Source organism: Tachyglossus aculeatus, chromosome 22 (assembly GCF_015852505.1).
Source record: "Tachyglossus aculeatus isolate mTacAcu1 chromosome 22, mTacAcu1.pri, whole genome shotgun sequence".
Classification (NCBI taxonomy): domain Eukaryota; kingdom Metazoa; phylum Chordata; class Mammalia; order Monotremata; family Tachyglossidae; genus Tachyglossus; species Tachyglossus aculeatus.
In genome coordinates, this window is record NC_052087.1 from 30,548,487 (window position 1) to 30,560,794 (window position 12,308).

Sequence of the window (12,308 nt, forward strand, 5' to 3'; positions counted from 1 at the left end):
TGTATTTATTGAGCGCTTACTGTGTGCAGAGCACTGTACTAAGCACTTGGGAAGTACAAGTTGGCAACATATAGAGACGGTCCCTACCCAACAACGGGCTCACAGTCTAGAAGGGGGAGACAGACAATACAAGACAGACAAGACAGACACCTGTAGACAGGTGTCAAAATCGTCAGAACAAATAGAATTATAGCTATAATGCACATCATTGATAAAATAAATAGAATAGTAAATATGAACAAGTAAAATAAATAGAGTGATAAATCTGTACAAATATATGTAGGTGCTGTGGGGAGGGGAAGGAGGTAGGGTGGGGGGGATGGGGAGGAGGAGAGGAAAAAGGGGGCTGAGTCTGGGAAGGCCTCCTGGAGGAGGTGAGCTCTCAGTAGGGCTTTGAAGGGAGGAAGAGAGCGAGCTTGGTGGATGTGTGGAGAGAGGGCATTCCAGGCCAGGGGGAGGATGTGGGCCGGGGGTCGATGGCGGGACAGGCGAGAAAGAGGCACAGTGAGGGGGTTAGCGGCAGAGGAGCAGAGGGTACCGGCTGGGTTGTGGAAGGAGAGAAGGGAGGTGAGGTAGGAGGGGGCAAGGTGATGGAGAGCTTTGAAGCCCAGGGTGAGGAGTTTTTGCTTGATTCGTAGGTTGACAGGCAACCACTGGAGATTTTAGAGGAGGGAGTAACATGCCCAGAGCGTTTCTGCACAAAGATAATCCGGGCAGCAAAGTGATGTGTAGGCTGAAATGGGGAGAGACAGGAGGATGGGAGATCAGAGAGGAGGCTGATAGAGTAATCCAGTAGGGATAGGATGAGAGATTGAACCAGCAGGATAGCGGTTTGGATGGAGAGGAATGGGCAGACCTTGACGATGTTATGGAGGTGAGACTGGCAGGTTTTGGTGACGGATTGGATGTGTGGGGTGAATGAGAGAGCGGAGTCCAGGATGACACCAACGTTCCAGGCTTGTGAGACGGGAAGGATGGTAGTGCCATACACAGTGATGGGAAAATCAGGGAGAGGACAGGGTTTGGGAGGGAAGATAAGGACTTCAGTCTTGGACATATTGAGTTTTTGATGGCGGGCAGAGATGTCCTGAAGGCAGGAGGAGATACGAGCCTGAAGCGAGGGAGAGAGAGCAGGGGTGGAGGTGTATGTTTGGGTGTCATCAGTGTAGAGATGATAGTTGAAGCCATGGGAGCGAAATGGCACCTGATACATTCCCTCCCGCCCTCTTTTTTGGTGGGGAGATTTGTTGAGCAATACTTTGTGCCAGGCACTATACTAAGCACTGTGATAAATGCAGACTTATCAGGTCCATGCCCTATGTGGAGCTTACAGTTTTAATCCCCGTTTTACAGATGAGGCAACTGGGTCACAGAAAAGTTATTTGACTTACCCAAGGTCACACAGCAGACAAGTGGCAGAGCCAGGATTAGAACCCAGGTCCTTCTGAATCTCAGACCTGTGCTGCTGCTCTTCTCTCCCTCCCCTTTAGTTGTGAGCACCAGGCAGCGATAGGGCTGTTTTAACCCCCTTCCATATGAAATCTGTCTCACTGAGGTGTAATTATTGCAGTCCTTTTAGCAAGGTTTTCCTCTTTTAAATAATGACTTCTGCCATCTGCTGATGAGAAAATGAGAGCTTTCAGAGCCTGTTGAACCCTGTACACTCTCTGACCAAATGGACTTCACCCATATTCTATTTTTCTGTTATTCATCGCTTGGAGGTGGGTAGTTAGCGTGAAGAGGTCGTGTCCCTTTGAACTGGAATCCGTGAAGAGGTCATGTCCCTTCAAACTGGAATCTTCCAGCTGGTGCATGTTAAATTGTGCTGGTCAGTCAATGTGGTTTAATGGATAGAGCATGGGCTTGGAAGTCAGAAGGACATGGGTTCTAATCCTGACTCCACTATGTGTCTGCTGTGCACCCTTGGGCAAATCACTTCACTTCTCTGAGCCTCAGTTTACCTCCCCTGTAAAATGGGGATTAAAAGTGTGAGCCCCTTGGGGGATAGGGACTGTGTCCAACCTGATTGACTTGTAACTTTGTGCCAAGCACTATACTAAGCCCTGTGATAAATGCAGGCTTTATCAGGTCCATGCCTATGTGGAGCTTACAGTTTTAATCCCCATTCTAAAGATGAGGCAACTGGGTCACAGAAAAGTTACGTGACTTACCCAAGGTCATACAGCAGACAAGTGGCAGAGCAGGATTAGAACCCAGGTTCTTCTGAATCCCAGAGTAGTGCTTCGCACATAATAAGTGCTTAACAAGTACCATAGAAAACAAATAAAACTCTGTGTTGTATAATAATAATAATAATAATAATAATAATAATAATGATGGCATTTATTAAGCACTTACTATATGCATTGCACTGTTCTAAGCGCTGGGGAGGTTACAAGGTGATCAGGTTGTCCCACAGGGGGCTCATAGTCTTAATCCCCATTTTACAGATGAGGTAATTGAGGCACAGAGAAGTTAAGTGACTTGCCCACAGTATCACAGCTGACAATTGGTGGAGCAGGGATTTGAACCCATGACCTCTGACTCCAAAGCCCGGGCTCTTTCCACTGAGCCACGCTGCTTCTCTATCAATCAATCAATCAACCAATCGTATTTATTGAGCGCTTACTGTGTGCAGAGCACTGTACTAAGCGCTTGGGAAGTACAAGTTGGCGACATATAGAGACAGTCCCTATCCAACAGTGAGCTCACAGTCTAAAAGGGGAAGACGGAGAACAAAACCAAGCATACTAACAAAATAAAATCGAATAAATATGTACAAGTTAAATAAATAAATAGAGTAATAAATATGTACAAACATATATACATATATACAGGTGCTGTGGGGAAGGGAAGGAGGTAAGATGGATGGAGAGGGGGACGAGGGGGAGAGGAAGGAAGGGGCACAGTCTGGGAAGGCCTCCTGGAGGAGGTGAGCTCACAGTAGGGCCTTGAAGGGAGCGGAGGAGCGGAGGGTGCAGGGTGGGCTGTAGAAGGAGAGAAGGGAGGTGAGGTAGGAGGGGACGAGGTGATGGACAGCCTTGAAGCCCAGGGTGAGGAGTTTCTTCCTGATGCGCAGATTGATTGGTAGACACTGGAGATTTTTGAGGATACAGGATACAGTAGGGGTATGCTTCAGCAGCAGATAGGTGATTCTCTTTCTCCTCTTCCCCCAGTGTTTTGTCATGGGAAAAGGACAGCAGAAAATCGGTTGGCTCCCAAATAATTTAGTGAGCCAGCGTTCAGATTGGGGATGGCCCTCCCTCGAAGCTGGCTAACCTAGTGGCAGCGCCGAGCTCTTTAGCTCCTATTACTTAATAGAGTTCTGGATTTCTTGACTGCTTTATTTATGGTTTGCATATTCCGTAGTTTGCTGAGTTTGCTGACTTCCCTTTTCTTTTTCTGTTACAGATGAGATGTGCAGGTGCCTGTAAGTATTCTTGCATTTTACGTTTTCATAAATCTGATTTCCTACTGCCCTCTAGTGGTAGATGCGGGGAAACACACTTCCTAAGGAAAACCGCCGGATCTGAGAATTTCTGTGGGTGTTTCAATTAATATCAATCAATAGCATTTATTTATTTATTTATTTATTTATTTATTTATTTATTTATTCATTCATTCATTCATTCATTCAGTCGTATTTATTGAGCGCTTACTGTGTGCCAAGCGCTTGGGAAGTCCAAGTCGGCAACAGATAGAGACGGTCCCGACCCAACAGCGGCTTCACAGTTTAGAAGGTGGAGACAGACAACAAGACGGAACATATTAACCAAATAAAATAAATAGAATAAATATACATAAATAAATAGACTATTCATTCACTCATTCAATCGTATTTATTGAGCGCTTACTGTGTGCAGAGCACTGGGCTAAGTGCTTGGGAAGTCCAAGTTGGCAACATAGAGAGACGGTCCCTATTCATTCGTACATTCATTCAGTCGTAGTGATTGAGCGCTTACTGTGTGCGGAGCACTGGACTAAGCGCTTGGGAAGTCCAAGTTGGCAACATAGGGAGACGGTCCCTATTCATTCGTACATTCATTCAGTCGTAGTGATTGAGCGCTTACTGTGTGCAGAGCACTGGACTAAGCGCTTGGGAAGTCCAAGTTGGCAACATAGGGAGACGGTCCTTATTCATTCGTACATTCATTCAGTCGTAGTGATTGAGCGCTTACTGTGTGCAGAGCACTGGACTAAGCGCTTGGGAAGTCCAAGTCGGCAGCATAGAGAGACGGTCCCTATTCATTCATACATTCATTGTAGTAGTGATTGAGCGCTTACTGTGTGCAGAGCACTGGACTAAGCACTTGGGAAGTACAAGTTGGCAACATATAGAGACGGTCCCTATTCATTCATTCATTCATATTTATTGAGTGCTTACTGTGTGCAGAGCACTGGACTAAGCGCTTGGGAAGTCCAAGTTGGCAACATAGAGAGACGGTCCCTATTCATTCATACATTCATTCAATCGTAGTGATTGAGCGCTTACTGTGTGCAGAGCACTGGACTAAGCGCTTGGGAAGTACAAGTTGGCAACATATAGAGACGGTCCCTGTTCATTCATTCATTCAATCATATTTATTGAGCGCTTACTGTGTGCAGAGCACTGGACTAAGCGCTTGGGAAGTACAAGTCGGCAACATATAGAGACGGTCCCTACCCAACAGCGGGCTCACAGTCTAGAAGGGGGAGACAGACAACACAACAAAACACATCAACAAAATAAAATAAATATGTACAAATAAAATAAATAGCGTAATAAATACGTACAAACATATACATATATACAGGTGCTGTGGGGAGGGGAAGGAGGTAAGGCGGTGGGGATGGGGAGGGGTGGGGGGGCTCAGTCTGGGAAGGCCTCCTGGAGGAGGTGAGCTCTCAGTAGGGCTTTGAAGCCCTACTGAAGTCCAGTGCTCTGCACACTGTAAGCGCCCAAGAAATACGATTGAATGAATGGACTGTGAGCCCACTGTTGGGTAGGGACCATCTCTATCTGTTGCCAAGTTGTCCTTCCCAGGCGCTCAGTACAGTGCTCTGCACACAGTAAGCGCTCAATAAATGCGATTGAATGAATGGACTGTGAGCACTTAGTATGTGCAGAGCACTGTATGAAACGCTTGGGAGAGTACAATATAATAGAATTAGCAGACATGTTCCCGGCCCATAATAAACTGCACCGTTTTGTCCCAAAGTACAATTGGAAAGCCTAATAACAGATGTTTTCCTAGTATGAACTAATATTCACTCATTCATTCACTCAGTCGTATTTACTGAGCGCTTACTGTGTGCAGAGCACTATACTAAGTGCTTGGGAAGTACAAGTTGGCAACATATAGAGACCCAACCCTACCCAATATATCATCAAATTACTTCCTTTGAGGCTTTTCATTTTGCATATTCACAAGCCCTCCCAGTGAGAAAAATGCTTTTTCATAAAAATATCGGTACTGTTCTTCTCAATGCATTTTTCCTTTATAATTCAGAATTGTTCATTCATTCGTTTGTTCGGTCATATTTATTGAGCGCTTACTGTGTGCAGAGCACAGTACTAAGGTCTTGGAGAGTACAATTCAGCAATAGAGACAATCCCTGCGCGAAGTGGGCTTACAGTGTAGAAGGGGGGAGACAGACATCAAAACAAGTAAACAGGCATCAATATAAATAGAATTACAGATATGTACGTACATGCACAAGTGCTGCAGTGTGGGGTAAAGCAAAGGGAGTGAGTTGGGACGATGGGGATGGGAGGGGGAGCTGAGGAAAAGGGGGGCTTAGTCTGGGAAGGCTTCTTGGAGGAGTGAGCCTTCAGTAGGGCTTTAGAGGGGGAAAGTGTGATTGGTGGATTTGAGGAGGGAGGGCATTCCAGGCCAGAGGTAGGACATGGGCCAGGGGTCGGCGGTGGGACAGGTGAGAATGGGACACAGTGAGAAGGTTAGCAACAGAGGAGCAGAGTGTACGGGCTGGGATGTAGAAGAAGGGAGGTGAGGTAAGAAGGGGCAAGGTGATGGAGAGCTTTGAAGCTCTGATACGGAGGTTGATAGGCCGCTACTGGAGATTTTTGAGGAGTGGGGTGACATGTCCAGAATGTTTCTGTAGAAAGATAATCCGGACAGCAGAGTGAAGTATAGACTGAAGTGGGGAGAGACAGGAGGTTGGGAGAGCAGAAAGGATGCTGATGCAGTAATCCAGTGGGGATAGGATGATTGATTGTACTAATGTGGTACTGATTTGGATGGAGAGGAAAGGGCGGATCTTTGCGATGTTGTGAAGGTGAGACCGGCAGGTTTTGGTGACAGATTGGATATGTGGGGTGAAGAAAGAGCGGAGTCAAGGATGACACCAAGGTTGCAGGCTTGTGAGCGGGAAGGGTGGTAGTGATGGGAAAGTCAGGGAGAGAACAGGGTTTGGAAGGGAAGATAAGGAGCTCTGTCTTGGACATGTTGAATTTTAGGTGGTGGGAGGACATCCAAGTAGAGATGTCTTGAAGGCAGGAGGAGATGCAAGTCTGGAGGGAGAGAGAGAGAGAGCAGGGGAAGAGATATAGATTTGGGTATCATCCGCGTAGAGATGATAGTTGGAGCCGTGGAAACGAATGAGTTCACCAAGGGAGTGAGTGTAGATGGAAAATAGAAGGGGACCAAAAAACTGACCCTTGAGAAGCCTCGGCACTTAGGGGATGGGAGGGGGAGGAGGAGCCAGCAAAGCAGACTGAGTGTGAACAGCCAGAGAGGTAAAAGAACCATGGAAGGACGGAGTCAGTGAAGCCAAATGCAAGAGTTGTAAGTGTGGAAGGAGTACTCTTGCAGATTTTAAAATAGGGACTATGTAAACTCCTATTGACCCGGGAATGAGTCCACCAACTCTTTTATATAGTACTCTCTCAAGTCCATGGTACAGTGACTTTCACACAGTAAGCGCTGAGTAAATACAAATGATCAATGTTTTGATTATGTGATGGGGCAGTTGTTAACACGAGAGCTCGTTGCTGAATTTTGGCTTTACATTTCTTTCCTTTCTAGACTCTCCAGAGTGCAGTCCAGTGGCATTAACGTCAACAACTACGGAAATTCATATTGGTGATTTGCCAGTGAACTTTTCGGTGACCAATGTAACAGACCTAAACGGAGAGCAGTTCCGGAATTGGCTAGAGAGTGAAGTCCAGAATATTACAATTTCGGGCCTTAGACCTGGAGCAGTGTATCTGATCCAGTTTCAGAACGGCACCGATACCTGCTGGCAGAAGTATTCAACAAGTAAGTGAGGCTGGGGCTTTTGGATTGTTATATTTAGAAAATCTATGTGACATTTTCAGATTTACAAAATGACGCACGATCATCATTATTAATGAGAGTCCATAGCCTGGCTGTCGAGTCCAAAGTTCATCTTAGGATGCCTTGCATCTGTGCATGCACATTTCATTACTGTGTTGAATGTTAAACAGGGCATATAATGTTCTTGGCAGGCAGAGCAGAAGCAAATTGTAGTTCATTCAATTAATAGAAATTCAGAAAATGACCCAATTGTATTTTCTGAGGGGTGTACAGAGCACAGGAGCACCCCTTCCCACCAGGCTTTTGGGGGTCATTTCAACTCCTACAGTCCTAAAACTCTGTCTCCCACCCGTCACAGCTGACTTTTACACACTTATTAAAGTGTAGGATCATTTCTTCTATAATGCAAGAGTTGGGTTCTTCCACTTAGTTGGTGAGCCCTTGTGGGAGAGGGCCTGTGTCATGGTCTTGTAATTGTCCCAGTGCTCAGTACATGGCTCAGTAGAAAGATCACGGTCTTTGGAGTCAGAGGTCATGGGTTCAAATCCCGGCTCCGCCAATTGTCAGCTGTGTGACTGTGGGCAAGTCACTTAACTTCTCTGTGCCTCAGTTACCTCATCTATAAAATAGGGATTAAGACTGTGAGCCCCCCGTGGGACAACCAGATTCATTCAGTCGTATTTATTGAGTGCTTACTGTGTGCAGAGCACTGTACTAAGCGCTTGGGAAGTACAAGTTAGCAACATGTAGAGACGGCCCCTACCCAACAGCGGGCTCACAGTCTAGAAGTCTAGAACCAGATCACCTTGTAACCTCCCCAGCGCTTAGAACAGTGCTTTGCACATAGTAAGCGCTTAATAAAGGCCATTATTGTTATTACTATTACATTTGCTGGCCCATAGTAAGCGCTTAACAAATACCACAGAGGGAAACTCGGGTCGTAATACCCGATGCCGCTTGCCAACTTCCAGTTTCATTCAGATAGCGGAGCGTAGCTTGAATAACTGCTGTTCATTCCCCGGCCTTCAACAAAGTCCTCTGACTCTCAGGTATCTGGTATTTCCACTAGGCCCCACTGCTTCTCCACTGTGACCTTTGACTCTCATTTTGTGCTTGGCAGGGCACAAATCCTACTTCATAATTAAGCCATGGTGATCTTTTGCATGTATTTATTACTCTATTTTACTTGTACATATTCTATTTATTTCATTTTGTTAATATGTTTTGTCTTGTTCTCTGTCTCCCCCTTCTAGACTGTGAGCCCCCTGTTGGGTAGGGACCGTCTCTATGTGTTGCCAACTTGTACTTCCCAAACGCTTAGTCCAGTGCTCTGCACACAGTAAGCGCTCAATAAATACGATTGAATGAATGAACAAAGTGGGAGGTGGATCGTGTGTACTTTGCTCTTTATAAGTCTGTGTGCTTCAGTGAATCGGTCTGCTCTTAGTAAAGAGAGGGGTGGAGATGGGGAGAACCCTGAGTACAGCCCAGGAAGGGGAGCAGATGCCATCAGACACCACCCGAGAGCCTCTTTGTCAAAAGACAAGCTACCCGCGGTCTGGTCGGAGCCATCCTCAGTTTCACCGTCCTTGAACCGCTGAGGCGAGCAGTGTGGTTCAGTGGAAAGAGCACGGTCTTGAGAATCAGAGGACGTGGGTTTGAATTCTGGCTCCACCACTTGTCAGCTGTGTGACTTTGGGCAAGTCACTTCTCTGTGCCTCAGTTACCTCATCTGTAAAGTGGGGATTAAGACTGTGAGCCCCATGTGGTACAACCTGATCACCTTGTAGCCCCCCGGGGCTTAGAACAGTGCTTGGCACATAGTAAGTGCTTAACAAATACCATCATTGCTATTATTATTATTATTGAAAAAATGAAATCCCCAATTCTTTTCTTGACATTTGCCATATTGAGAAGCAGCGTGGCTTAGTGGAAAGGAGCACAGGCTTGGGAATCAGAGGTCCTGGGTTCTAATCCCGGCTCTGCTACTTGTCAGCTGTGTGACTTTGGGCAAGTCACTTAACTTCTCTCTGCCTCAGCTACCTCATCTGAAGACTGTGAGCCCAACGTGGGACAATCTGATAACCTTTTATCTATCCCAGTGCTTAGAACAGTGCTTGGCACATAGTAAGTGCTTAACAAATACCATCATCATTATTATTATTATTATTGAAAAAATGAAATCCCCAATTTTTTTCTTGACATTTGCCATATTGAGAAGCAGCGTGGCTTGGTGGAAGGAGCACGGGCTTGGGAGTCAGAGGTCCTGGGTTCTAATCCCGGCTCTGCTACTTGTCAGCTGTGTGACTTTGGGCAAGTCACTTAACTTCTCTCTGCCTCAGCTACCTCATCTGAAGACTGTGAGCCCAACGTGGGACAATCTGATAACCTTTTATCTATCCCAGTGCTTAGAACAGTGCTTGGCACATAGTAAGTGCTTAACAAATACCATCATCATTATTATTATTATTATTGAAAAAATGAAATCCCCAATTCTTTTCTTGACATTTGCCATATTGAGAAGCAGCGTGGCTTAGTGGAAAGGAGCACAGGCTTGGGAGTCAGAGGTCCTGGGTTCTAATCCCGGCTCTGCTACTTGTCAGCTGTGTGACTTTGGGCAAGTCACTTAACTTCTCTCTGCCTCAGCCACCTCATCTGTAAAATGGGGATTAAGACTGTGAGCCCAACGTGGGACACTCTGATAACCTTTTATCTATCCCAGTGCTTAGAACAGTGCTTGGCACATAGTAAGTGCTTAACAAATACCATCATTATTATTATCATCATTATTATTCACCTGGAGATGAATACACCCAGATGGAATTGGGAAGAAGGAAGGGTGTGTGTTCTGCCCATGTTGACATTCCTTTTGGGTATTGTCAGCAGTGAGAGTTGAATGATCCAGGCACAAGAATATTTAATCACTGTTTGAATGGCTGTTTTGTTATTATTATGCTTGTTCAGTCCTTATTATGTGCCCAACTCTGTTGTAAGCGTTAGGGTAGATACAAGTTACTCAGGTTGGACATAGTCCTTATCCCACTTATAGCTCACAGTCTAAGTAGGAGGGAGTAGGATTTAATCCCCATTTTACAGGTGAGGTATCTGAGGACAGAGAAGTGAAATGACATGTCCAAAGTCACACAGCAGACAAGTGGTAGAGTGGAGATTAGAACCCAGGTTCTTTACTCCCAGGCCCATGCTTTTCCCACTAGACCACGCTGTTTCATTCATTCATTCATTCATTCATTCAATCAATCATATTTATTGAGCGCTTACTGTGTGCAGAGCACAGTACTAAGCACTTGGAAAGTACAAGTTGGCAACCTATAGAGACGGTCCCTTCCCAACAACAGGCTCACAGTCTAGAAGGGGGAGACTGAGAACAAAACAAAATGTGTAGACAGGTGTCAAAACTGTCAGAATAAAATAGAATTATAGCTATACGCACATCATAGATCGTGTCTTTTATTGGGTAATCCTTCCCAACAGTGATTGATACAGGAGCCTGAAATGTTGGGTAGGGACCGTCTCTATATGTTGCCGACTTGTACTTCCCAAGTGCTTAGTACAGTGCTCTGCACACAGTAAGCGCTCAATAAATACGATTGAATGGATGAATGCAATCTGTGGGTACTTAGAAAATGCTAATGAATGAAAGGGACAAATGGAGTTCCTTGTTTAATAAGAGAAATAGTATTAATAATAGTAGGGGTATTATTATTTTTTGTTATGGTATCTGTTAAGCACTTGCTATCTGCCAAGCATTGTACTAAGCACTGGGAAAGGTACAAGATAATTAAGTTGGATAGCCTCTGTCCCTCATCAGATTTACAGTCTAAGTAGGAGGGAGAAGTATTTAATCCCCGTTTTACAGATGAGGAAACTGAGTCACTGAGAAGTTAAGTGTCCATGATCAAACAGCCGACAGACAGCAGAGGTGGCATTAGAATCTGGGTCCTAGTGCCTGGAGTCACTAATGTTTATCTTGGAAAGTTTTTCATTCTTCCTCAGAAAGTGAACCAGAACTGAGACCGAAATCAAAAAGAAACCAGCAATATTGCAGTCTTGACCAGCTGGGGAAAAAAGCAAGTGACAGGATTGGTATCTAGAGATATTTTCATAACTGCTAGAAATAGGAAGAATAAAGTAGTTTCATTTCATTTTTCCATGAAGTTTTTCCACTTGAGCATCAGTAGAAATGAAATATAATGAGCTTCCGTAACATCGATTCCTTTCAGCTCTTTCTTTTCATCTTCTAGAGGACACAACGTTTCCCTCAGGGAAAGTGATACTCACTAATATGAGTTTTTGTTCTGTCCCCTATGAGTCAGAAATCCTGTGAATCTCTTGAGAACAATGAATGATGTTTTGATTCATTTCCAGGTTTTTGTTTTGCCCTGGTCTTGTTCCCCTTTCCTTTCAGCCCCTCCCGTAGCAGGGTCCTGCCTTATTTTATATACCTGGCTGCCCCGGGCTTCATTTCTTTTATTTTATTTTATTTATTTTATTTTATTCTTCATTTATTTTATTTTGTTGGTATGTTTGGTTCTGTTCTCTGTCTCCCCCTTTTAGACTGTGAGCCCACTGTTGGGTAGGGACTGTCTCTATGTGATGCCAATTTGTACTTCCCAAGCGCTTAGTACAGTGCTCTGCACATAGTAAGCACTCAATAAATACGATTGATTGATTGATTGATTGATTTCTTCCCCTCTCCCCACCCACCCAGCTTTCAGTCTACTTCCCCTGTCCTTGCCACAAGCAGGCCTGGATGTCCAGTCCTGTTGCTGGTCTCCTGCTCCCTGCCATGAGCCAAATTTGCCACCCACCTGCCGCTGGTGCCAAGCACTGGCTTTCCGCCCACTTGGCAGCGACCTGTAGACTCTGCATCTCCTCACCCATCCCCTTCCTTGGCCGGGAGCTGTGTCCTCTTCTCCCCTTTCTGGGTGGCGTTCAAAATAGGGCACGTAAAAATAACATTTTAGGCAGTTACAAATTCCTAATCATTTTGCCACACTCTTCTTTGTTTTC

The 12,308-nt window shown here is 45.2% G+C and overlaps 1 protein-coding gene across 1 annotated transcript in view; it reads left to right on the forward strand.

Moving 5' to 3' along the window:
• PTPRJ (protein tyrosine phosphatase receptor type J) overlaps positions 1–12,308 on the forward strand; it is a 98,453-nt gene that overhangs the window by 46,588 nt on the left and 39,557 nt on the right. Inside the window, exons 24-25 of the mRNA XM_038765224.1 lie at positions 3,412–3,430; positions 7,026–7,259. Coding sequence (XP_038621152.1) covers positions 3,412–3,430; positions 7,026–7,259 — 253 coding nt within the window. The remainder of the gene's footprint in view (positions 1–3,411; positions 3,431–7,025; positions 7,260–12,308) is intronic.